This window comes from Nyctibius grandis, chromosome 4, assembly GCF_013368605.1.
Source record: "Nyctibius grandis isolate bNycGra1 chromosome 4, bNycGra1.pri, whole genome shotgun sequence".
In the NCBI taxonomy this organism is placed as follows: domain Eukaryota; kingdom Metazoa; phylum Chordata; class Aves; order Nyctibiiformes; family Nyctibiidae; genus Nyctibius; species Nyctibius grandis.
Window position 1 is genome coordinate 54,746,537 of NC_090661.1, and position 23,298 is coordinate 54,769,834.

Below are 23,298 nucleotides of genomic sequence, written 5' to 3' on the forward strand. Positions count from 1 at the left end.
TTTTTCCTGCATATCATCATCACCTTTCTGTGAGAGTGATATATATAGAGATATATATTCATCTGGGAACCCCACCACTGATTACTGTAACAACGTTCCCTGCCAGTTTATTGAAAAAAGAAACATTTTCATTATCAGTAGATAGTTCAAGAGAAAGCGAGGAAAAGTGTAAGAAGTGACCACCCCAAAAAGGGAGAAAACAAAACTGAAGTTGTCCTTGCTACTACAATGGTTTTAATTTTCAATTACATTAGGCTTCAAAGTATAAACTTTGGGGGGGGGGGGGGAATCCATTTTAGCTGCCTCTTGACACCTGAAAATAGGGAAATAAAAAAGGAGTAAATCTTGTAATCCTCAGTGAAAGTAATGTAAAATTTTAAACTCCTTTTCAGAGATGAAAGAGCACAAACACAGCAAGGCCCACTGTGTTGCCAGAAGAGGACTAGGGGATCAGTGTTCTGTTCTCAACTTCAGCTGGCTTTTGGTGTGGCTTCTGCAACTCAAGTTTCTTCATCTATGCTTCTTCCACTTCTGCTACCTAAATAGCTTTTGCAAAGAGATTCAGGTCCCTCAGAGAGGAGGCATCATCCACACCAACAATTTTAGCAGATCTGAACTTTCTTCTCAAACAATAGATTACTTTGGTCTTATAGCTTTATCTTTTTCTCATCTCTCTATCAGTTATCTCAGCTATGTCGTTTTTATTGCACTTAAAGGCAGATGAGAACTTTTTATTTTATAGTAATACAGTTTGTCTTTGAGCTGGTGAAGGACTGTGTTGGCTTTTTACTGAACAGCTGAATTCTGCAACCTCAACACATTATACAGGACAGTCGTTTAACTATTTGAACTTTAGTTGCAAAACAAAACTATTTGTTCAAAAGCGTGTTTCGTGTTAAATCATTGCTGTTAAGTCATATAGTTGTATTATCTTAAGATGTGATTTTATGTGCAAGTTGCGTAACATTTACCTAACATGGGCTCAAAAGAGAAAAGAAATATTACATATTGTGTAAGCTTTTCATAAGTGAAGCGCTATTGCACTGCAGTATAAAGCTGATGTTGAAATTGCCTTCCTTACTCTGATGTCTTCATTTACAAATATATTTAAAATACCAATCTTCTGAATTGCAACTTTGTACAAATTCAAAAAAAGGCAGCATTTTCACACAGATACTTTCTTTAAATTTAGTTGCAGAATACCTGAAACCCGAGTGTTTGATGCAAGAGATCTTGGTATAGAACTGTAGAACTCATAACTTTACCTAAAGACCTACTCATTTATTTTACTCTTCAGATTACATGACAGACATCATCTCTGTTCTGTTTTATATAATAAAGGATTATCAGTGTATTTCAGAAACTTTAGTCTCCGGCACAGACAGACATCTTTCACTAGCATAAGTTCACCTTCTAAAATACTTTTAAGTAAAAGTTCATTTAAAAGGAACTAGCATTTCCAAATAACAAAACCTGTGTGAACAGGTTGAAAGTTATGTCAAAGTAAGCCACCAGTTAGTTAAAAAGAAATAATCACCAGTCACACAAGAAATAATGATTGTTTGTAAAAAGTCCACGTTACAGCAGAGCTTGACCTCAGAGTGACCAATTAGTACATATTAAATCTTGTGTATATATCTAACATGAAAACAACTGCATGGAAAATTATATTTATTTATATATTTCACAAAGGCAGGCCTCTTAACAGCTAGTGAATATTACACCAACTTCATATATTAATGAAGTAAGTACAGAAAGTCAGTAGGTCAAATTTTAAGAATACCTCTGAATTCAATGGAAGCTGGATAGCTTCAGCACCTTTGGAAAGTCAAAATACATACCATTCAGTAATACCACATGCCAAACATTTTAGAGAGCCAAAACCAGACCACTGGAATCCCAGCTTTAAGTCCTCTGCTCTAAGTGCGTATTTCCCATGAATGGAGCTTTCTCTCGAGGACTGTATTGCAAAGTCACAGATGTGTCCTCACAACAAGATTTAAAAAACCAAACAGACAGACTTGCCAAAAAACTGAAATGTTCCCTGCAAAATTGTCAAAAAAGAGCAAGAACTTGTCAGCTTGAAACACTAAGTTCCCACTACAGATGAAACATATACGGTGTAGTAGAACTTCAAATCACAATCATTTAAATCTTTATGAACTTTTAGGAATTAGCATTTTTTCCATATAAAGTTTATTTCTTTTGATGTTTTACAAGAATAAAAAAAAATACTCCATGAAAAACATATGCAACTTCTTTTAAAAGAAGAAGTCCTTAAGAACTTCACGACAAGTTGTTATTAGTTACGTATTACATTTTTATGAGCATCTGCAACGGACTGAAACTTGCGACTGAAGTTCTACTGTATCATGGAAAAAGCAGTAAGATTGTACAAGAAAAAAAAACCCTCAAAATACAGAATTAGTTTTTGCTTCATAAAGCATTTAAAACTGATACACTGCACAAGTGAACACAAACACAATACAGATTTGAGTATCTTCTACATGAAGCATACTAAAAAAAAATACACTTCAAAACTACCACCTAAAATTTGAGTTAAATGCTTTGAGAGATGAGTCATGAAGCAAAACATACCATGAACAATAAATATGGTAGATCTCCACACTGCACTGCTTTTAGCAAAGTACATTTCCTGTATTTGTTAACAGTTTGTAACACTGGGGAGAAGTCGGTGGTGGCTATTCTGGCACGTACTTTTCCTGCCTAGCCTAGGAAGCACACAACTTTTACCCGCTTTTCACTACGATGTGCCTTCACGTTAACAGTTCCACCCTCGCTGATCGAATGCCAGAGCAAAAGGGCAGGTTAACTTAGAAAACAACGTCCCACAGTGTCTGTAAATGACTTTGAGATCCCTTCCGTTCTCAAGACAAGGAATTTTAAGGTACATTAACATGCACTCAGAGCTGACATGTTTTCAGTAATTTTAGACATGACAAAGACAGCCCACAGATAGACACTGCTAGTTACATATGTGTGTGTTTATTTGACTACCTCCCATCAGAGCGTGCTCGAGTCGAGCCCTTTGAATTGCATCTTCCTAGTTTTTAAAGACTAATTAAAATGTTTGCTGCTTTAAATCTTCAAGAAAAAAAAAAACAAACTACTTTGACTCTTTAAGTAGCACTATACCAGTTAAAGACTGAGAACCAGGATTTAAAGGTACAATCTACTATTGAAAGTCTACACAGATTGATGCCCTTAGGGCTAATTTCCATCCTTGTGTCTACATATTTGAACCCTAAACCCCAACAATTTATGTTAGAACCTAATTAATTATTCTGATACAAGATCAACTTTTATGCTCCTTTGAAAACTTCAGGCAATATTTTTGTTTAGAATAATGAAAATATTTTAACTGCGTCTGTGCAGAGGCGCTCACTCCTAAACAGAGAGAGAGAGAGATCAGTAACTGTAGATATGCTACAAGGAAAGTGCAGGAAGAAAATTAAGGGGAAGTAAGGACAAACTTTCAATGCAGAATCAGAAGACCCAATTATAAGCATGTAGCCCAGCAGTAGCAAACTTTTGGCACAAACATATTTGTCACCATCACCATGAAGGAGTCTCTTGCTTTTAAAAAGTATGTTTGGCATCATACAACACAGTGCTTTGGCATTAGTGGTCCAGATAAACCTCAGACAAATACTTCTTATCTTTGTGTTTTTAAACACACACACCACACACAAAAAGTAGAGAAGAATGAAGAACTGCCCAATGAGAAGCAGTCTACATTGAAGATGTTAGGATAAAAAAAACCAAACACACTATTCCTTATAACAAAGGGAGCGAGATCTAATCACAATATACTCAAAACAGGCTACAAAAGAAATGTTTTAAATTTAACCTCAGAAATGTTGATAAGATTAATTTACTTTGTATTTACAGCATATTTTGATAATATCTTCTCCATTAGTGTGAGAACAGTTTTGTTTGTCAGGCATTTCCCTTATGCTTATCAATTAAGAAACCCAAATATTTAGTCTAACATTGCCTTTTATAGATTAAACATGGAATTAGAATAAGTTTTTGCTTAGTGAGCTTAGACCAAACCTCACCTGCTTCACAATTTGGTGGCTAAATTGCCAGTACTTCTCCCATTTAAGAGAGAAAAGTATATCCAGAGCCATGCCAGTAAACAGGCCAAGTTACTTATACTAGCCTATTACCTCATTGCTGAGAATTATTATATCTCATTTAAAAAATATTCATGTTTTAAAAGTAGAAAACCAAGAACAATGAGATCTAGATTGCTTGATCAAAGTGATGAAACAGAAATTGCTTTTGGAATTGAGCCCACTTCCCAAATTCTCTCTCCTTCTCTCTCTTTCTCTCTATATTTATACACAGTAAAAGAAATGCAATGTTTGTAAACTCAGTGGTACATTGTAAGTTTTAAAGTTCAGGTTTTTCTCCCAAGAATTCAAATAGCAAAGAAAAGAAAGGTATTTGTTTTAAAGCGAAAGAGTAAGGGCAGGCAAAACTCTTGATACAAATGGCAATCACAACAGCAGCATTTCAGTAACTTTGGTATGACTGACATGTTTACAAAGAAACATAACAATGATTTAAATCCATATACTCTAGTTACTGACTTTCGGCCAATTAAGAGTAATTTACACAGTATTAAGACCAGAAGCTATTTCACATTGAATCAAGCTACTATATAAGCAAAAAGCAAGAAATGTGACATATCAGGAGATTAACTCCAGCAGTAACAGAACAAAATCCTAATACTGAGGCATGCCTGTTACCATAGTAGAGCAATTGCTTTATATAGCCCCAGGAAGCTGAGTTTAAAAAAAATTTAAAAGGACTGAAATTCTATGGCTTTCTGCAATAACTGCACTAAAGGTCTGACCAAATGGACAATGCTAAGTCTCCTGCACAATTGATAATGCTTCAGATGGTTGTGACTAATGTCTGTGTCTGTCGTCCCTCAGGTTTAAGGAGCAGGGGGAAAAAGCATAATTTTATCCACAATTAGATCTAATGCAATCCAAGTCACCTCAAGCAAACATCCTGGTAAGGTTTAGATATCTATCTCCAAAAGACAACAGTTGCAACTTCAGACAGTTCTGTTTTCCCTCTGACGTTTCCCTGTCTTCCTTTCACGCTTATACTTTGAATATTCTCACAATACTGTATAATTTCCACAAAACATTATCACTGGGTATTACTTTCTGAATTATATGTAGAAAATCCTTTATTTCCTGCCAGAAACTAAACTACTCTTTTTTTAAGCACACTTAAAAATTTTTAAAAAAAGCATCATGATACACTTCTCGTTTTATCCATTGTTAACTCACTCAGAAAGAAAAATCCCAGGTATCTCAAATTCACTACAGAAGATCATGTTTCCTTGATGCTTGAAGGTTCTTCTTTGACGTTTGGGCTTATAAATGAAACATCTTCAGTGTGCCATTACAGCTACATAAGCCCAAGTATTTGAAACAGCCCAATCAAGCAGCAATTCTTGTATTCTTGCTTTCAAAATGAAAACACTTACTGCGTAGACTGCAGTTCCACTGGTAGCTAAGTCTACCTTATGGTTCACTACTGAAAGAGGAACGTCTCATTGCTGTCATTCTCCTCTCTTGATGTTTGTTCCCTTTTTCCACCATTCTTCCTTCTTCACATCTTCCTACTCTCACTTGCATGGTCCTATCCCTTTTCTTACAGCCACACCAGACATTATCACACCTTCCAGTGAATCAATTCGTCTCACTAAAATGACAGAAAGCTATAATTTCTTTGCTGTTTGTTTTCTGCTGTTTTGGAGAATGAAATGACTCCACAGAAGTGCCAAACAAGTACCTGAACCGGCAAAAAGCAAACAAGAAAAATGTATGCCAGAAGTGTCGGTATGGGGAAGATGAGAGAGCAGGTAACTCCACTTTACAGCGTCAGGACGCTACACATTTTGTTTACTACTTCTCTTGACATCACCATCCCAGCTACTCCTCATAATGCTCTTTCATGTAAGTGTATATATACAATACACTATATACATGGATATATGTGCGTGTGTATACAAGAAGTACCAGTTTCAACTATTAAGGCACAAACACCACATTCACAAAAGGACTTCTCCACTTACTGGAGACAGAGTGCATTAGAAGTCTTGCCCTTTACCTCCCATTATTTTGCAAGTTTCTCCTTTCAAGCAGAGATCTAGTCAGAGGAGGAAATGGGAGTAGATTAAGAAGGTGCCAGAGAAAATCATAAACAAAAAAAGTCCATTCTTGAATTCACAAGAAAAAAAGTGCTAAACATGCCAGAAAGTTATTACGAAGGGAATAAGTTAACAGAAAGAATAAAGTAAATAGAATTTCCTCTGGTAAATATTTAATACTGTATTACACATCAGTCAGTTCGTATTGTCATAAACTTTAGAGTTATTTTATCTATATTTAAAAGAAGATATAAAAACTCCTACAGAACTAGAAGGAAGAATGTGCAGCACCAACAGCGATTTTGTTTAGCATATGAAACTGAAGACCTAGGAGGCCACTCAGTTTAATATCAAGAATGATAAAAGCATGGAGAATGTCAGCAGAGTGACCAACATGGGCATGGTTTTAGAACCTGTCTTAAAGGTTCAAAGGCCAGAAATCAGCAGCAAAAACCATAAAGGAAGTATACTCTGATAAGATGCAAGATTTTAAGCGCCAACAAAACAGCTGGGATGCATCAACAAAAGTGTAACGTTTGACAGAACCCAAAGAGCTAATCTGAAGCAACAGATCAAATGTTTAATCAGAGGGTGCCGAGCAACGACAAGGAAGGCCAAACTCTGAGCACTGCGTGTGATTCAGCCCTCCCAGTGGTGACACCGAAGAAGAGAAAGGGTGAGAGGAACAGAGAGCCACCCTTGCAATGAATGCAAACTATGGGCAACGCCTATGAAGAATTAAGCTGAGTTGTGAAGGGGGCATTCACTGACACTGTATGCCTGTCCAACATGAAAGCCAAAAGAACAATACATTGGACAGACATGTGAAAACAGCAATACTTTAAAGTGTGAAAAATGACAGTAGAAATGAACCTGGGGAGGGAGAAGAACAAAAGAAAAACAAAACAGAACAAAACAAGATGTTATCAAACCTCTGTTGATTTTCTAACTCTCTTGGTAAGCCCTGGAGATGTTTAATTTTGAAGCTACTGCTTCTGGTTAGCCAGAGATGTTAAAATATGACGAACATGCAGTTCTCCACTACTTTAAGTTATGTGCCATTTATTCATGAATATAGTTAATGAGAGCTTTGTCTTTTATTACCAACTCTTGTATTTGCTATCAGGCTGTTACACTAAAACAAAGTAGAATGGAAGACAAGATTTCATTTCCTCTTTTCCACACAACGGCAATTCTGAAAATGCTTACTTAGCTGTCTTTTATTTTTATGCTCTTCAACACAATCATGAACCAGTGTTCAATGTAGTTGAATACATTAACTTGGGCAAAGGCAGGGAAAGAGAGCCAAAACTCTCCAAATTCATACTACATACAACACACAAAATGTGAGTTGTATCTACAAACACTGAAAACACTTTCTGGAAAGAAAAGCCTGTGCAAATACTTCAAATATACAAGCAGAATATTGATTAGTAATCATCTTGCTTTACCCTTCTCCTCTGTTCATTCATTGCGGGTAAGAATTCATGCAGCATTCCTAAGCATGAGGCTTACAGCGACACTTCTTTCAGGAAGGAGAACATAAGACCACCTCTAAAAAACATTCTGCCAATAATCTTATAAAAATATCACAGTGAGGTAAATTAGATTACTTCACTGCTGAGTTGCTTACCAGACATGCATCTGTTTCATCACATGCCTGCATGTTAACAACAATGAAAAAAAAATTACAAGCACTCCTCAGTAAACTGGCTGTATAACACGTTATCCTGGCGGATACATATTTTGAAAGGAAAGTATGTGGAAATCAGGAGGTGGGAAGGGGAATTTTCCAGTATTCACCTGAAAACATAAAAGTAAAGGCTGCTTGCCTTTCACGCTTCAACCGGTGGCTAGCATTTCTGTAACATGGATTATGTCTTCAAGGCACTCACAGCAGTGAATACTCACCATGGTCAGTCTAACACTGCTTTTTAGCTTAAAAAATTAGAAACTACTTTGTAAATTGTTTGGCCAATGACAAGGAAATAATTTGAGTAATGGATACTTTGAAAGAATTGATGAGTTTTCAAGTGCCTTTATCTCAGTAACAGATGAAAACAGACACACACAGCCTCAAACACCTCCACAGTATTCAGCTTTTCTTAGCATTGTACCCATCTTCTGTTCACTGATTTTTGAATATAAACATGCTGGTACAATTTTATTGCTACAGCACTGCCTACAGCTTAAGAAGATAGCGTTGAAGAGTCAAAAAACTTGATTTGGTAACTCTTTGCAAAAACAGCTTATGAATAGTTATTACTATTTAAAATAAAGATGGATCATCCTTTAGTACTAATCTTTTTTCTTTTTTTTAAAGCTCTGTACATAATTAGTCTCCTAGTTCTTCCAAGAGCCAGTTCCCTTTATCACCACTGTGACCAAAATACAAGCACTCTTTCCTTGGCAAACTTACCTTAATGCTTAGCAAATCACTTTCTACTACCATCATACAGAACTCTAGCACCAGTTAGCCCTCCTACCTGCTAATTTGCTCCTTTTGAAGTTAACGGGGTCAATTCACATTTTTGCAGTTAAAACTGGGAGCTTCCATCATTTTTAATCAGTTCAAAAACATGAGTTCAATATGAAAAAAGAACCGATGTAATTAGTAAACAGTAATTCAAAATACTGAAAAGCTCCATGTTAAACTGTTACTAAAGCTTTAACAGAAATAGCCAAATGCTACATTCATAGAACAAAATCTTTCTCTTGGTGAAAATAACTATCATCCAGGTACAGCAACTAACTGTCCTTTAGAGAAAAATCAGTATTAACAGAAAGAAACTCAAAGGACTTAATTAGTTGTAGGTTACTGCAGCTCACATTCAGGTGATACATCTCATGAATATTGTTCACAAAACACCTAAGTCCCAAACTTCATCAGAATTTGAACCTCCATCTTTGGCAACACACAGAACATCTGGCCAAGGCCCTGAACAAGCTGCTCTACACCAGCTGTGATTTGAGCCCAGATGGCCCCTCTCAGAATCCCTTCCAACCCGTGTGTTCCTATGAATCCATATCTTATAAGCTGCAAGGGAAGGGAAAAAAAGAAGACAGAAAAACTTCTGGCATAGCCATGCCATGTGATGCCTGGCATGCAAAGCAGTGTTCTTCAGAACAATATCAAAACCAGAGAACAAATAAAAACAAAAGCATTAAATACAGCAGTAAAGCAAGCATTTCGTGGGGAGCAGGAGAAGTGCACTAAATATTCCCTCCCCAATTTAAGGATCCAATACCATTTTGTTTGCTGCCCATCACAAACCAACATAAACCCAAAACCTTTAATTTGATGCCTGCAAACACAAGCAACAGCCACAGTCAGCAGGACTTGTACAACATGGGCTAAAAAATGCTAAGTATCTTCTTGGAAAAAGTGAGCTAGAGTCCAATTGTAAATTATTAAAATTATCAAAATTCAACATCAGCTCAGATACTAACATTACTCTTTCAGCATGCTTTATATAACTAATTATTACAAAAGTTATTTGAGATGATTTTGAATAAAAGTGATTCCTTCATGTTTACTCCTCCATGCAAAACTGCCAGATTTTCTATCTATAACTTCACAACAGAATCTTATTTTAAACTCTTGAAATTAAGACACTATTTTGAGCAATAAACACACAACAAAGACTGAAAGAGGAAAGCGTTCTTGATGGATGATTTTATCAGAATATCCGAGGGAATCATAATTTCTCCTCGCATTCAAATATATTCTCTTTCTTCAATGAAAACTAACAGAGTAAGAACAGTATCTTAAGTAAGGATGAGGAAAGCATCTGATATGACAGATATTAAAGTATCCTTTAAAAACTTTTTTGTTAGCAATCACAAAACTGTGATTGCTATTCTCTATCTTGAATATATTCTGCGTTAGTTTCCTAACCACACAAACATGAAAGCAGTTATGTCCAGGACAAAGCTGTTTTGAAAACTGCAGCAGAAGTAATTTCATTTACTTTCCAAGACAGGAGTGATATGTCACATATAAGGAATGCGATACTTCGTAGGATTTCAGTGTTTTCGAATTTCATCTTACTTTCTATTGTTTACTTAATGACCAATTCTTTTTGAGACTGTAGGATATGCAACAAGATCTTAACAGATTTGGAGAGTGATTGGTAGCTAGCACTGTATTCTACTACAGTGGACAGCTGGTCATACAGTGTCTTGATGTGGATTTATGTCAAGCATCTACATAAATCCTTCTCTTACGGATTTCATCACTGTAAAATCTCCAGCTGTGAGCACTGTATAGATGTGCAACAGAAGCACTTATGGATTGGCTTCCATCCACTCTCCCTCACCTACTAACATGGGAGCTCATGAGAGCTATATTCCTATGTTATTTCTATTCATGCTATGGTGGCAAAAGAAAAATAGATAAAAGAAACAACTTCTACACAGACAAGTCCTATACATGAACAACTCAAAGGCGGGTTTTTTTTTTGTTGTGCTTGTCAAACATTTTTGTAAGCCAATAAAAATCAGTTATATGCAGAAAAACTGGTTGAGTTGTTTTGGTTTGGTTTGGTTTGGGGGTGGAGGGGTGTTAATTTTCTATTGAGAAAAAGCCACTCTCTGAGAACTTAATGGAGAAGACTGAGAAGGTCTTGCTTCACTGCAGCTGTGCCAGCACAGGTAATAGCACCATGAGGAATACAGATCTGGTCCAGGTTCCTCAGGCTTTTATTCAGCATGTGAACCATGATAGAGATTAGACCAAACTGCAGTCTGGATCCTTGACTCTGACACAGCAATATCCTTGGAGAGGGTGTGAAATACAGGAGAAGCCACAAAAAAAGAGCTCTGAAAGCCAGCTAAGTCTGGTTTTCACATGACAGCCACCTGATTTTAGACTTCAACCAGAAAGCTCTTTTGCTTTAAGAGCATACACTTCCAGTATATTTCTGAACAGTACTACCTCAAAAATAAAAACCATTTACAATTTAAGTTTGTCTTGTTTATCTCATAACGTGAACACAAAGCAAATACTAGGATAGAAGAATTACTAGGTACATAAACTGCCGTCTTTTCTCTCTCAGGGGCATTTTACTTGAAAATAGCTACATTAAAGTACTAATGTCAAAGTTCCTGTGCTCATACCTTTCCTTGGAACATCAGGACTTTTAACTCCTTCAATCTGAAATTACAAAGCAACTACTAGAGTAAATAGAAGCTGCGTAATCAGCCTGAAAGACATTTAAAGTTACATATTTCAGAATGTTTTTTAAAAGCACATAAACCCTACTTTAAGTTTTAGAACAGCTTCCTCAATTTCTTTGTTACTCATTTCCAAGCTGAAATGCTCCTCTGCTCCCAAGTGAAAAATTGATTCTTCACTAAAATTCTGTATACTTCGGAAGAAAACACTAATTTCAGATTAGTGTCTTAATAGAGCACTAAAATAATCCTTCTGTTCAGACTATTGCCACTTTTGGGTTTTTTTAAGATAATTGCTTTTCCATGTACTTTCAAAATGCCAGCACTTAGTAGTTAGGCTAAGTTAGGTTTCAAACCCTTTCTAGTTTTTCATACAAGACAAGGCATACCTGAAAGACAGTCACTTAAACCTCTACAAAAACTTGGTTTCTTGGTTTAAAAGAAAATCTCCATATAGTTAGGGAACAAAGGGGAAATTTAAAGTGGATCAACCAGCTTTCTGGGTAGGCAGCAATACTCCCTACATTACTGCTAAAATTATGTTCTTCCTACTAGTATAAAAGTTGTCTTATTTTCTTTTCTAGTTTGTAACTGACACACACACACAAAAATGATGCTTCCACTTCTAGTGGAAGAAGTCTAATTAAAAGCAGTGATTAGTCAACTGACCCCTAGATATGCAACAACAAAAACCCACTCCACAGCAAAAGGACTTCAGACAAATTCAATTCTCCAGCAGATTTTTAGAGATATTTATTAGTACTTATTGGAGTGGAAAAACCCACCAAAAAATCCATAAACATCTATTCAGACCTTCAAGCATGCTCTAATCCATAACTTACTATAGCTACTATGCTGGTAACAGGGTAACATTTGAACTGACTCAAACCAATGCCAGGTTATAGTTTGGTGAAAGGAACTTTTATTTCAGATTCAACCCTTCTGAGCATCAGCCTCATGTCATGAACATACACAAAGAAGAGATTCCACTGCATTGCAATAGGAATAGCAGATTCAGCCTGCCTGTAAAACCAGACAGGCACTTGCTTCCTCTTCTCCTTCTCCCTCATCACTCACAAGCAGTTAAATTCTGGTGATTACCTGCCTCCTCCACAGGATTGAAGCCCTTTTAACATCTACGGCTTCAATTGCAAAAAAAAGTTTATTTAAAATAAGTGTTTCTGTTTCTAAACTGTCTATATTAAAGATATCTACATTTCCTCTCCTTGAAAATGTTCATATAATCTTTACAATTTTAGATTAAATTCAAACTTGAAGTACATTGCAAAGCTTAATGGAGAAATCTTGAATCTAATTTCTATAAACCTAACATCAGGAGAAATGACAAATTTAAAAACCAAGCAAAGCATTCTTAAAATAAATGTATTAAAAAGCATGCTATAAATTTGTCCCTATTAGAAAAGCATATATTTAAAGTTCTGTTCAGTTCTAGTAAACCTAAGTTAAAACTAAAAATAAAAAAAGAAGGGACCCATAAAAGCAGCAACATAACTAGCAGCCTGGCACAATGACCATATTAGGAAATCTTGAAAGAATTGGGATTGGCTCTAAATTAAGAAAGGAAACTAAAGGATATAATGGCAGGAATATGTAATATAATGATTGGCACAGAGCTATTTTTCCTAACACCTCGCTTCCTCTCATACCACAAAAAAAAGTAGCACTGACCAATGAAATTGGAAGTAAAAATTTAAAATTAAATATATAATGTATAATTAGCTTGCAAACTGCAAGTGACCATTGTACTAAAGAGTGCAAAAGACATTATACGTAGGAGTTAACACGAACACCAACAGCTTCACTGTGAACGATTTAAGTGTACATGGAATACAATCAACCTTTCAAAGCTCACACCAGACCAACTGATATGGTCTACAAAAAACACTCCTATGGGCTGGATGTTCCTTAATAACCCACTGCATGACCTTTTTGTGCGGTTGTTTTTTTGTTTTCTTAATTAATCTTAATCTGCTACGTCTACTGCCGATTGCTTTTAAGCACAACATGTCAGATTAAATGGACCATTTCCATTACTGGCCTTCAATAAAAATTCTTCAAAATGTGGAATTTTTAGCTTATTCTTAACCACGACTGCCACTGGGATTCTTTCAATAAATATATTTTATTTACCTTTTGTGCAGGCATGAAAACAGAAATTTTATTTTTAGCTCTGGTAAGTGAAAAAAATTAACTTTCAGAACATTCCATTCCTACTGCAATCGAATACTGAAAACAGAACTAAAACGTAACTCTCAGATCATGTGTTATTGCAGCACTACTTCAATATTTTAAGAATGATATCTCAAAAGCTTAGTGATTATTTCCATGCTGAAATCTCCAAACTATTTGAAAACTTGGGTAGCCTTTTGTCACCCTACAATCAGTACATTAAAATCTCGAACTCTTTACAGGCACTGCATGATTTCCCTTCAACTCCTGTTTATGTATTTGAAAGAATAAGAAAAATTTTTGGTATAAAACAGTAGCCCTATCAAGAGTTCCAATATTTCAATCAAACAACATTTTCCTAGTGAAATAAGAAGCCCTGAAAACAAATTTTTAAACTATGCGATTTCAACAACAAATGTCAGAAATGTACTTTAAAACCACTTGTGCCAAGTTTTGAAGCTCTTAAAAATGTAGAGTTGTACTCTTTTTTTCATTTTCTGTGATATCTGAACTTATTTTTAGGCTTTTACAGGAAGCCTTATTTAAAATAAATTATAAAGGATCTCCCATGCAGAATCTAAAAGGATCTACGAAGCAGGTACAATGGAGATTGTATACTTGTATACATACTGTTGATCTTCATGCACATTTATCCTGCAGCATAATGTTAAAATAAGTGATAATTGAAGAGATTTGGAAAAAAATTACAAAATCAAAATTATAAAAATCAAGAGTTTCAGTATGTTGTCAATCACTTTCTAACAGTGTCTAGTAATAAAGTAAAAGAAATTTCAAATAGTTAAAACTTTAAGGTATTTTAAGTTCTCACATTTAGTAAGTAATTCTGTTTAATATACTTTGATTAAATTATTTTACAATATGTAAATAAATACAATATGGGCAGCCTTACTATTTCAATCAAAATATTACTACTTTATTAATAAGAGGCCTCATGATTACACCATACACAATTGCTAAAAATGATGATGCCCAGTTAGATCACAAATACAAAACCTAAACAAAAAAGCAAACACAAAAAAAGGAGAATCAAATCTTACCCATTCTTGAAATATAAAACATGTGCTCTTTGAAGCCCTGTTTCCAGGAAAAAACCAAGTTCTTGTTCATGTGCAGTGGGCCCTGGCTTAGGGCTTCTGTTTTGTATATTGGCATTAATTATCTATGAGAACAAAAGAGAAAGGAAAAAAATGTATTTAGAAAAAAAAAAAATCAAGTTTTGTGGACTATTACATAGAAGCTAATACTTAATGTTGGAGAAATCTTTTTCATTTGTAGGCGGTGGCTAGTAGAACATTTCTATCCTTACCGTCATTCCCACCTAAATACACATCTTTTTGCTCTTGGCTATACCCTTAAAGGTAATTTCTTCACCAAGCAGAAATGCCACTAAGAAAAATTTTATAATATTTTTTTAGAAATTTTTGTGAAGAATGGTATACAAAAGAGAATTACACGAAAAAGCGTATTTGCAACCCTATTCAGTAGCAGGAGGTGATTGTATTCAAAATCTGAAACCCTGTTAGGTTAGGAAAGACTGCTGCAGAAATCAGTAAGAAGACTAAGTGTGATTGCCCGAGTGATTTCCAAAAAACAATTTAGAAATAACTTAATTTGTATTACATCAACATTAAGAATGCTCCCTCAAAATGGAGAGCTGTCAGCTTTCATTTGCCTTCACATTCACTGCACATGGTCTCCCAGCCACTAAAAGACAATACCAAAACAAACTAAAAATCCAAAGCAAAAAACCCTCAGAAAATAAAAATGTGTGTATATTTACAAAACAATGTGAGTTACTTTGCTTTCCCCCATCACATCAAAGTTTTCTTTCCTCTTCCTTTTTCTTGTGTGACCCTAACTGTATCTAGTAACTCTTTCAAAGACAACTGCCAAATGACAGGCCTGAGGCTTGTAAGCAACAGGCCTGAAAGAGAGGGTCAGATTGGTGTTGCTAGCTTGCTTCATTCTAATAGTATTCACAAGCCAAAAAACAGACCCCAAGTGTATTGGAGTCTAAATAAAACGCAATAGCATGTAACTCCTAGAAACAAAGGGTACCACAAACTTTATCTTCTTTAAAAAAAGTATTTATAACACTTGAAGGGTTTCTGCTAAGTGGTAAGAAACAGAAGACAAGGTTAATGGTGTAATTGAAAACAAGAGGAGGAAATAAAAGAGCCTATATATCCCTTTAAACTCAGATAAAGCCTGAAGATTGCAAATCATGAAGCGTTACACTCTTTACAAATAAAAAGGCTAACTTTAACTTTCCATAATTCATAATCCATAACTTATAAAACAGGAGGGGAAAAGAAAACAGTAACTTGCCGAATATTCTGCAGAGTTGTTTGTAGGTTATATTTAGTCTAACATTAAGAATCTCAGATAAATGAGCTTTCATGAATAAAAAACAGGTCTCCTACATACCCAGTACCTCGGATTTTAACAGTAACTATAGTTTCATACATACAGCGAGAAATATATTAATGAGACAAAATGACAAATGGGCTATCAAGTCCAAGAACATTGTCCTGATCCAATTTATAGAACTATTAAGATTTATCTGAAGTTCATCTATATTTTAAAATCATATGTTTATCTGGCTATCATATCTGATTACTTTTTCGTTGTCCCAGGACTGAGCCTATTAATTGAAGCAAACACACTTTCAGTTACTATTCTGGACACCCCACTGATACGTCAAGTGTCTTGCTGATAGGTACAATGTTATTTCAGAATTGTACCCTCAAGCAGTTTTATAAAGAGGATTTTAAGAGCAGCTAAGTTATTGGCTCCAAATAAACATCAACAAGATCAATTTTCAATATTCACAGCTTCATTTTGAATTGAATTCTTTTTTAAGAATTATCTGAAAAGCTAGTAAGTATATACATATAATGTACATATTCAGACATGTGTTTGAAAGACACCATAATCTCATGTTCATAAATGAGCTACCACAGGGTAACAAGAGGCCACAGATCAGCGTCTTGAACATACACAGTAGTTCAGAGGAGCTCTGTCCCTTTTGTGACTACTAGCACTATTTTCTAAGAGGTCAGAATGAGCGAACAGTCAGAAGAACAGCTACCAGACATCCATTAAGGCACACTAATTTGTCGTCCAATTTTGAGTGTGCATTGAAGTCCTAAGAAAACAAATATTAGACATCTTTCAGTTGAGTTACCAAAATGTTCATAACACCACATCAATGAAAGATGAGCCATGCAATTCTTCAATTAAGCAAATCATCCCAGCTCACCCTTTCTATCTCCTGAAGGTACAGAAGAGCAATATCCCCGGCTTTCTCGTAGCATGTAACAATTTCTTGTTCACGGTCCACATGGAGGTTGCTAGCTGAAGAAGAAATTGGCAACTTCTCAAGACAGAGACCTGGGGGGAAAAAAAAAAGAAAAAAAATTCAAATGATGCATTAAAAATGAATGTCATATAAAAAAAAAAGTCTTTGCCTGTCTACAATAAAACCCCAACAACTCTTGCTAATCAATGCTAGCTCCTACAAAAGCCACTTGTATTAATTATTTTCAAGATAATTAGAGAAAACAGCTGAGAAGGACCTTGAGAATATTAATCCATCTATCTGACCGAGGAACCAACCAAACCCAGACAATTCTTTAACCTGTTCTTAAAAGCCTCTGACGACAGTGATGCCTGGGCCTTCTTATGGAAATTAATATAGAGCTCAACTATTCTCACAATTAGTATTTTTTTCCTAATGTCTAGATCTCCCTCCCTAGATTAATTACTCCTAGTCTTCTTCACAGAGAGATTATTCCTTTCTTTACAAAACATTTTTTCAAGGTTTATCTAAAGAGAGAGAGACGTGCTTGCAACAAAGAACATCAAATTCTCACTCATTTCTCTTTTCATGCTTCCTTGACAGCTAACCATTTTTATCTGCTCTGGACACTCTCCATCTGGTTACCTCTCTTGACTCACTGTGCCAAAACTAGAGCCTCAATAACACTGAGCAGAGAAGACTAAAGACTTCCTAGTTTTGATATAGGATACTTCAAAAAAAATACAAATCAGTAGAACTTTAGTGCCTTCCCTTACATATTAGTAAAACATCCTCCTCTGTTTATGATCTGCAACAGATCACCAGATCGTATTCTGCAAGCCAACTGCCTCATCAGTTACCCCATCTTATATTTTTTTGAATAATTATTTGTATTTGAAGTGTAGCACTTTCTACATGTTCTTAAGAGATTTATTCCAGGTCATTCTTCCAGCTTGTCGGCAGTAAATGCTGATCCTAAAGTGCCTTCAACTGCTCCCACATTAATGTAATTCACTATTTAAATGACCATATTCTCAATTAATCATCAAAGGTTTTGAGAAACCATTGCTGGAGAAACTAAAAACAAAACTAACAATAAAACACACAGTTATATATTGGGCAGATGGCTGTGGAATGCCAGTTAGTACAAAACCCCAGTCTGGAAAATAGTTTATCAAAGGATTTCTGTCCATCAATAATGTAAGGTGCGGACAGTATGTTTCATCGGAATTACAATAATTTTCTTACTAAAACAACTTGGGATGGAATCTGGAGTTTATTTATTGATAAACTCAAAACTATGCAATATTTGTGACCTCCAGATTATTTTAAAACATCTATTATGTTTCAATATCTCCCTGTAGAAGTATAACTCATCTGTATAAAAAAATATCAAGCCATATTTATGGCTTGAGAGGATGCCTTAAGTCTGTATCAGAGTTTATTGGTCACCTTTACCCTCCAATCTTATGGTTTTCACCTAACATATCTCTAAAATTAACTATATTTGAAAACTGTATAGAGTAGCCTACACTAATCTGCTTTCTTTCAATTTTTTCAATCAAATAGCAAATATGCAAGAGGATTTTTTGTTAACTATAAGTCATAGACCCAAAAGCAGCAAGATTAAAGTACAGAAAAAGGTCAGTTATCTTGCTACTGCAGTAGGTTTGAACAGACCCTCTGACAAGAAGATCCAAATGTAAGGTTCGTGCTGGATAGAAAGTTTGCAGTGTCCTACACAAACACCTTCAAACTCAGACTTAAGAGATGACCATAAAATACAATAAATGAGCTGCAATAAAAATGTCAAATGACTGAAAGCATCAGATAGTTGGTAAGCGGATCACTCCTCCCTATCCCTTCTCTCCCATGACATGAACAGCCAGTGCCCCACAGTAATCCTCCATTACATGAAACATATTAGTCAACTGGCTATTTGTAGATTTTACTTGGATTTATTATTTCTATTTTTATACTTTATAGCCACAGCCATAATTTTTTTAATCTGAAAAACTCACTATAAGCACAGTCTCGCATATTACCTGAGAATTTTCTTTAAGATATGAAAGCACCTCTCTGCTCTGCCAGAAACTTCAAGTAACACAGAAGGGAAGTACAGAATTCTAAGTGCCCTTTGATGAAGTATATAATACTATTTCTTATGGTAACTGTATTACACAACTAGTATTCACTGTATTTTTCCTGGTATGTTTATTACAACCTGGGAAAGTATGCATATTTTAAGCATGCAATGCTTTGGAGCAGGAAGTTCATTTGGAGAACTATCCTGAAATGATCACTTAACAGGATGGTTTGGACACTTTGTTTTGATGACACAAGGAATAATTACAATTCAATGCTGTATTAAAAATGAAAACATATCAACTAGAAGAAAAACCCTGAATAAATTATTATTTCTGTAACAGGTTAAAATTAGAGTGCCTCCAGACTACTCATTTGATTTTTTTCTTAAATACAGATGAAATTTAAGAAATAATGTATTAAAGTACATAAAAGTACTATTTAATTTTAAATAGATATAAATAGCAAAATAGCAATAACAACCACATAATATACTGCCCACTTCTTCGTAAGAATACTGAGAGATGATAAAAAGTTAATTAAAATAGGTATTATTATATTAGGCCCTTGAAAAAAAGAATGAGCATGTGGTAACATACAGAACTGGGAAACACATGAATTTCAAAGATATAGATATCACCCTAAATTATCTGCTGAAGACTTTTGCATATATTCAGACAGGTCCGTTCTCTCCTTTGTGCTTGTCCCACACCTGCCAGGCAGGAATCTCTGCTATTCTCCCTGAAAAGAGCAGGAATTTCTTTAACTGTTTATAAACTTCTTTAAGATATTTGGAAAAGAATATCTCAATAACATGTTACTGTTACAAAATATTATTGCATTTGTTGTAAAGGTCATAGTTATTTGTTTATTTGACTTTTAATGGTTATTTTGTTTTATTCTACATTCAAGAATATCACTTCAATTGGTATCACAAGTTGACTTTTATAGTCGCGGCTTTTAAGTTTAAGCCCTTCCAGTCAAAATCACCTTCAAGTAACAGCTTCCAAGTAACTGGGTCAGTTTTACTTTGGGAAGACACTTATCTCATACATATCTAGTCCTGATATCAAGCAAGATGAGTCCTGAGGGAAAAGAAATTGAGAAGCAGTGAAATGAATACGAGTCCGTACTAGTTAAGCTTACATGTGTTGCAAAGTAACTCTAAAACTGCTTGTGAAAAGAGCAGACCAGCAACAAACAGTATTTGGACAAGAAAAGAGTATGCCTGATATTTAAATTACATGATAACTTTCAAAGGTCTTCTTTAAATCTTCAAAAACTTTATACATTATCCATATTTTGTAGGAGACTCAGAAAGCAAACGCTAGATAGCTTTATCACTTATTCCAAGTGGCATTCTTGTGTCTATGGTCTCAAATCAGTGGCCAAGGTTATGCCAAGTAAACTATTTCATTTTTACAAATACAAGAGCAGACCAGCCCTACCACGACATACGCACACACTGACCACTACTCATAAAAGAGGACTCCTCAGTATGAACAAGTAACAAACAAACAATTTCTGAGAAGTCCCCATGCAATAGATTTGCTTATTCTTAGATAACCAACCATTTTCATGTTAAGGACAATGGCAGTAATTACTTTTCATTTACAAACCACTTTAAAAAAAAAAAGCACACTTAGACGTTCTGTAGGAAAACCAATTAACTAAGGCTCCCATTATACAGAGTAAAAAAAAAATTATTCTAAGGTCAAAAGGGAATCCACAGCACAGTTAAGATCTTTACCAAGTACTCCCACCACCCAGACCACTACTGAGATCATTAAAAAACCCCAAAAACGCAAGGCTGAGAAAACCCTACCACATTTACTGCATTGAATATCTGAGGATTTTCCAAGATGCCAGACAGTACCTTGTCTGTATAAGTGCTACTAAATTTTAGAGACCACAAATAATAATGGATCTCATGGTTTATCTCCTGTTTTCAGTAGACAAGCCAAAGGACAGAGGAAAAACAGTGAAAGACTATTTTATACTTAAGTAAACACACATGCTTTTTGCAAGAGAGGAGGAATCACCTCAATAGACAGATTTCTGCGTTTGCTTACTGTTTTCCTTAAACGGACACATAAAATCAAGTGTGTTTTAGTATACAGCACTTACTCTTCCCTGTATGATAAGCAAAGCAACACTGGTAAGTGTTACAAATGCTGTAAACACAAAAAACCCTTTCATTTGCTTTTAAAGACACTTCATATTTAGCTTATATATTTAGAAAAAACAATTATATAGACTATGGTAAACATTTACCAGTCATTTTAAAAGAGGAACTGAAACAATCTAGAGTTACTGCTATCAAGGAACTCCCACAGTTTACTTCCGAACTTAGAACAAACACTGCTAATCTCACTGAAGGGAAGGACTTATTTCTAGAAGTCCTCAATCAAAGATTGTGACTTGCTTGCAGAGGATTTTTTTAGAAAGCAAAGCACAAATTTTTTTCCTCTTCAATTCCCTACTGGTATTTGTAAGGTAATTATTATAGTAGGGAAATACACTTATAATAAATTACCTCTTACTTTCACAGTTACTGCAGATACACTGTCTTAGTAGGAACTGCCTATTTCTTTAGACAATCTAAGGAAACACAAACAACTAATTTCTCTGATTTTTCAAGTACCTTGTATTGCTTGTCACCCCCATGCCAAGACACAGAGAAAAAGTCTCCAACAACTGTCAGGATGCTAGTTTCATACCCAATTAGCTTTCCAGAAAATGCATGGGGAAGATCAATACCCCCTTCTCTCAGCACACTTGAATCTAAGGGAAGCTGCTCTGGCTAGCCACTCTTTTAAACACAGACTACTTACAGAGTTAAATCCATTCTAGATGAAACCCAGAGCAACAAAAGCACAACTTTCCAGAGCCGAAGACAGCATTTTATCATGTATGCTCATACTGCAGTGTCATTCCATTAGTACAGATTTACTAACACCATGGTTATGCTAGTGCTTCTAAGTGTTTTGAAGTTTGTCAAAGTTGAAAAGAAAAAAAAAAAAAAAACAACCACCACGAACTCTCATCTCTTTTCTGAAGTGAACACCTACTTGTTAATCCAAGCAGTCAATAAAATCGTAACAATATTTGGGGATTTCTTGTAATATCATCTGAGATAACTGTTGTGAAATGATTAGTCACACTTTTCCTCTAAACGTAGCTACATTCAAATCTTTGCATTTTCTTAAAAGCACAAAATAGTCTTATATAATATTTTTAAACAGAAGAGATCAGTATTTTCACAGATGCATTTGTTTCTTAGAAACCATGTGCCAGCCAATTCTTGCTTTACAGTACAGCCCTTTGACAGACAAGCAACTTCTGGAGAGGCTGAAAAAGTTCAAACTATAGATAAAAGCTGGGAAAAGGACTGAAATTGTTGTAGATCTTGGAGTGAGTGAATCTCTGATGAACCCTCCTCAAAGCAGAAGACCTGCACACCAGTATATGGATTGATGATCAAGGAAGCTGTTTGCTCAGGCAGGAGAAAGGATATGGTTCAACTACATAATTTATACCAAATTGTTTTGCTGTATATTGTCAGGATTGCTCCCACAAGCACCTCTGAGGAAAGAAGACCAGGCTCCACTGTGACACCGGTTCTTCCTGTGACATGAGAAGAAAGGCCAGAATCACTAATTTTAATTTTGGCCCAACATTTTCTCCCTCTCCTCACCCTGCCAAAGGCAAGATTCGGAAGATATTCTAAAGAAGCTAAGAACAAGAAAAACACACCACCAAAACGCGCAAGTCCTAAAGAAGTCTATTTTAATAAGAAGCAAATTATTTTCATTCAGTGTTTGGATTTCAAATACCGGAGCTAAAAGCAGCACTGAGGAAAGCAGGATGAACCCCTGGGTTCCGCCCCCCAGTCCCTGCTCCAGCAGGGCAGAAGCCATAAAAATAGACTGGGGAAAGACAAGCTTGAACAGGCAAAGTTTGAAGTATCTATGCCACAGGCTTCATAGCTGTGGTTTGCAAACTGCTTGCTGACGGGCTGCAATGTTTGCACAGAAATACAGGAGTAGGGAACCTCAGCTGAGTTCTTGACCCATTGCCTAATGAGGCTAGAGATCCCTGGCATAATTACTAAAACAGCTTTCATTATTTAGTATTCTTCCATGAAGAGCTGCTTGGTGTCTGCTGACACACGCTGGCAGTGCACAAGATCCCATTACAATCTTATATGATTAAAGTTAAGTGCAGCATCTTTTGCTAACTGCGAAGTAGCAATTCACATGCACCTGACACTTCCACTGAACCTAATGAGTATTTCCATGGTTCTGTAAATAGAACTAGTTAATAG

The 23,298-nt window shown here is 35.5% G+C and overlaps 1 protein-coding gene across 3 annotated transcripts in view; it reads right to left on the reverse strand.

The window, feature by feature from the left end:
* Positions 1-23,298, reverse strand: part of TTC7B (tetratricopeptide repeat domain 7B) — a 149,767-nt gene that overhangs the window by 97,609 nt on the left and 28,860 nt on the right. For all 3 annotated transcript variants that reach the window (XM_068398038.1, XM_068398037.1, XM_068398039.1), the window contains 2 exons: positions 16,848-16,978; positions 14,623-14,744 (listed from right to left, as the gene is read on the reverse strand). In XM_068398038.1, coding sequence (XP_068254139.1) covers positions 14,623-14,744; positions 16,848-16,978 — 253 coding nt within the window. The remainder of the gene's footprint in view (positions 1-14,622; positions 14,745-16,847; positions 16,979-23,298) is intronic.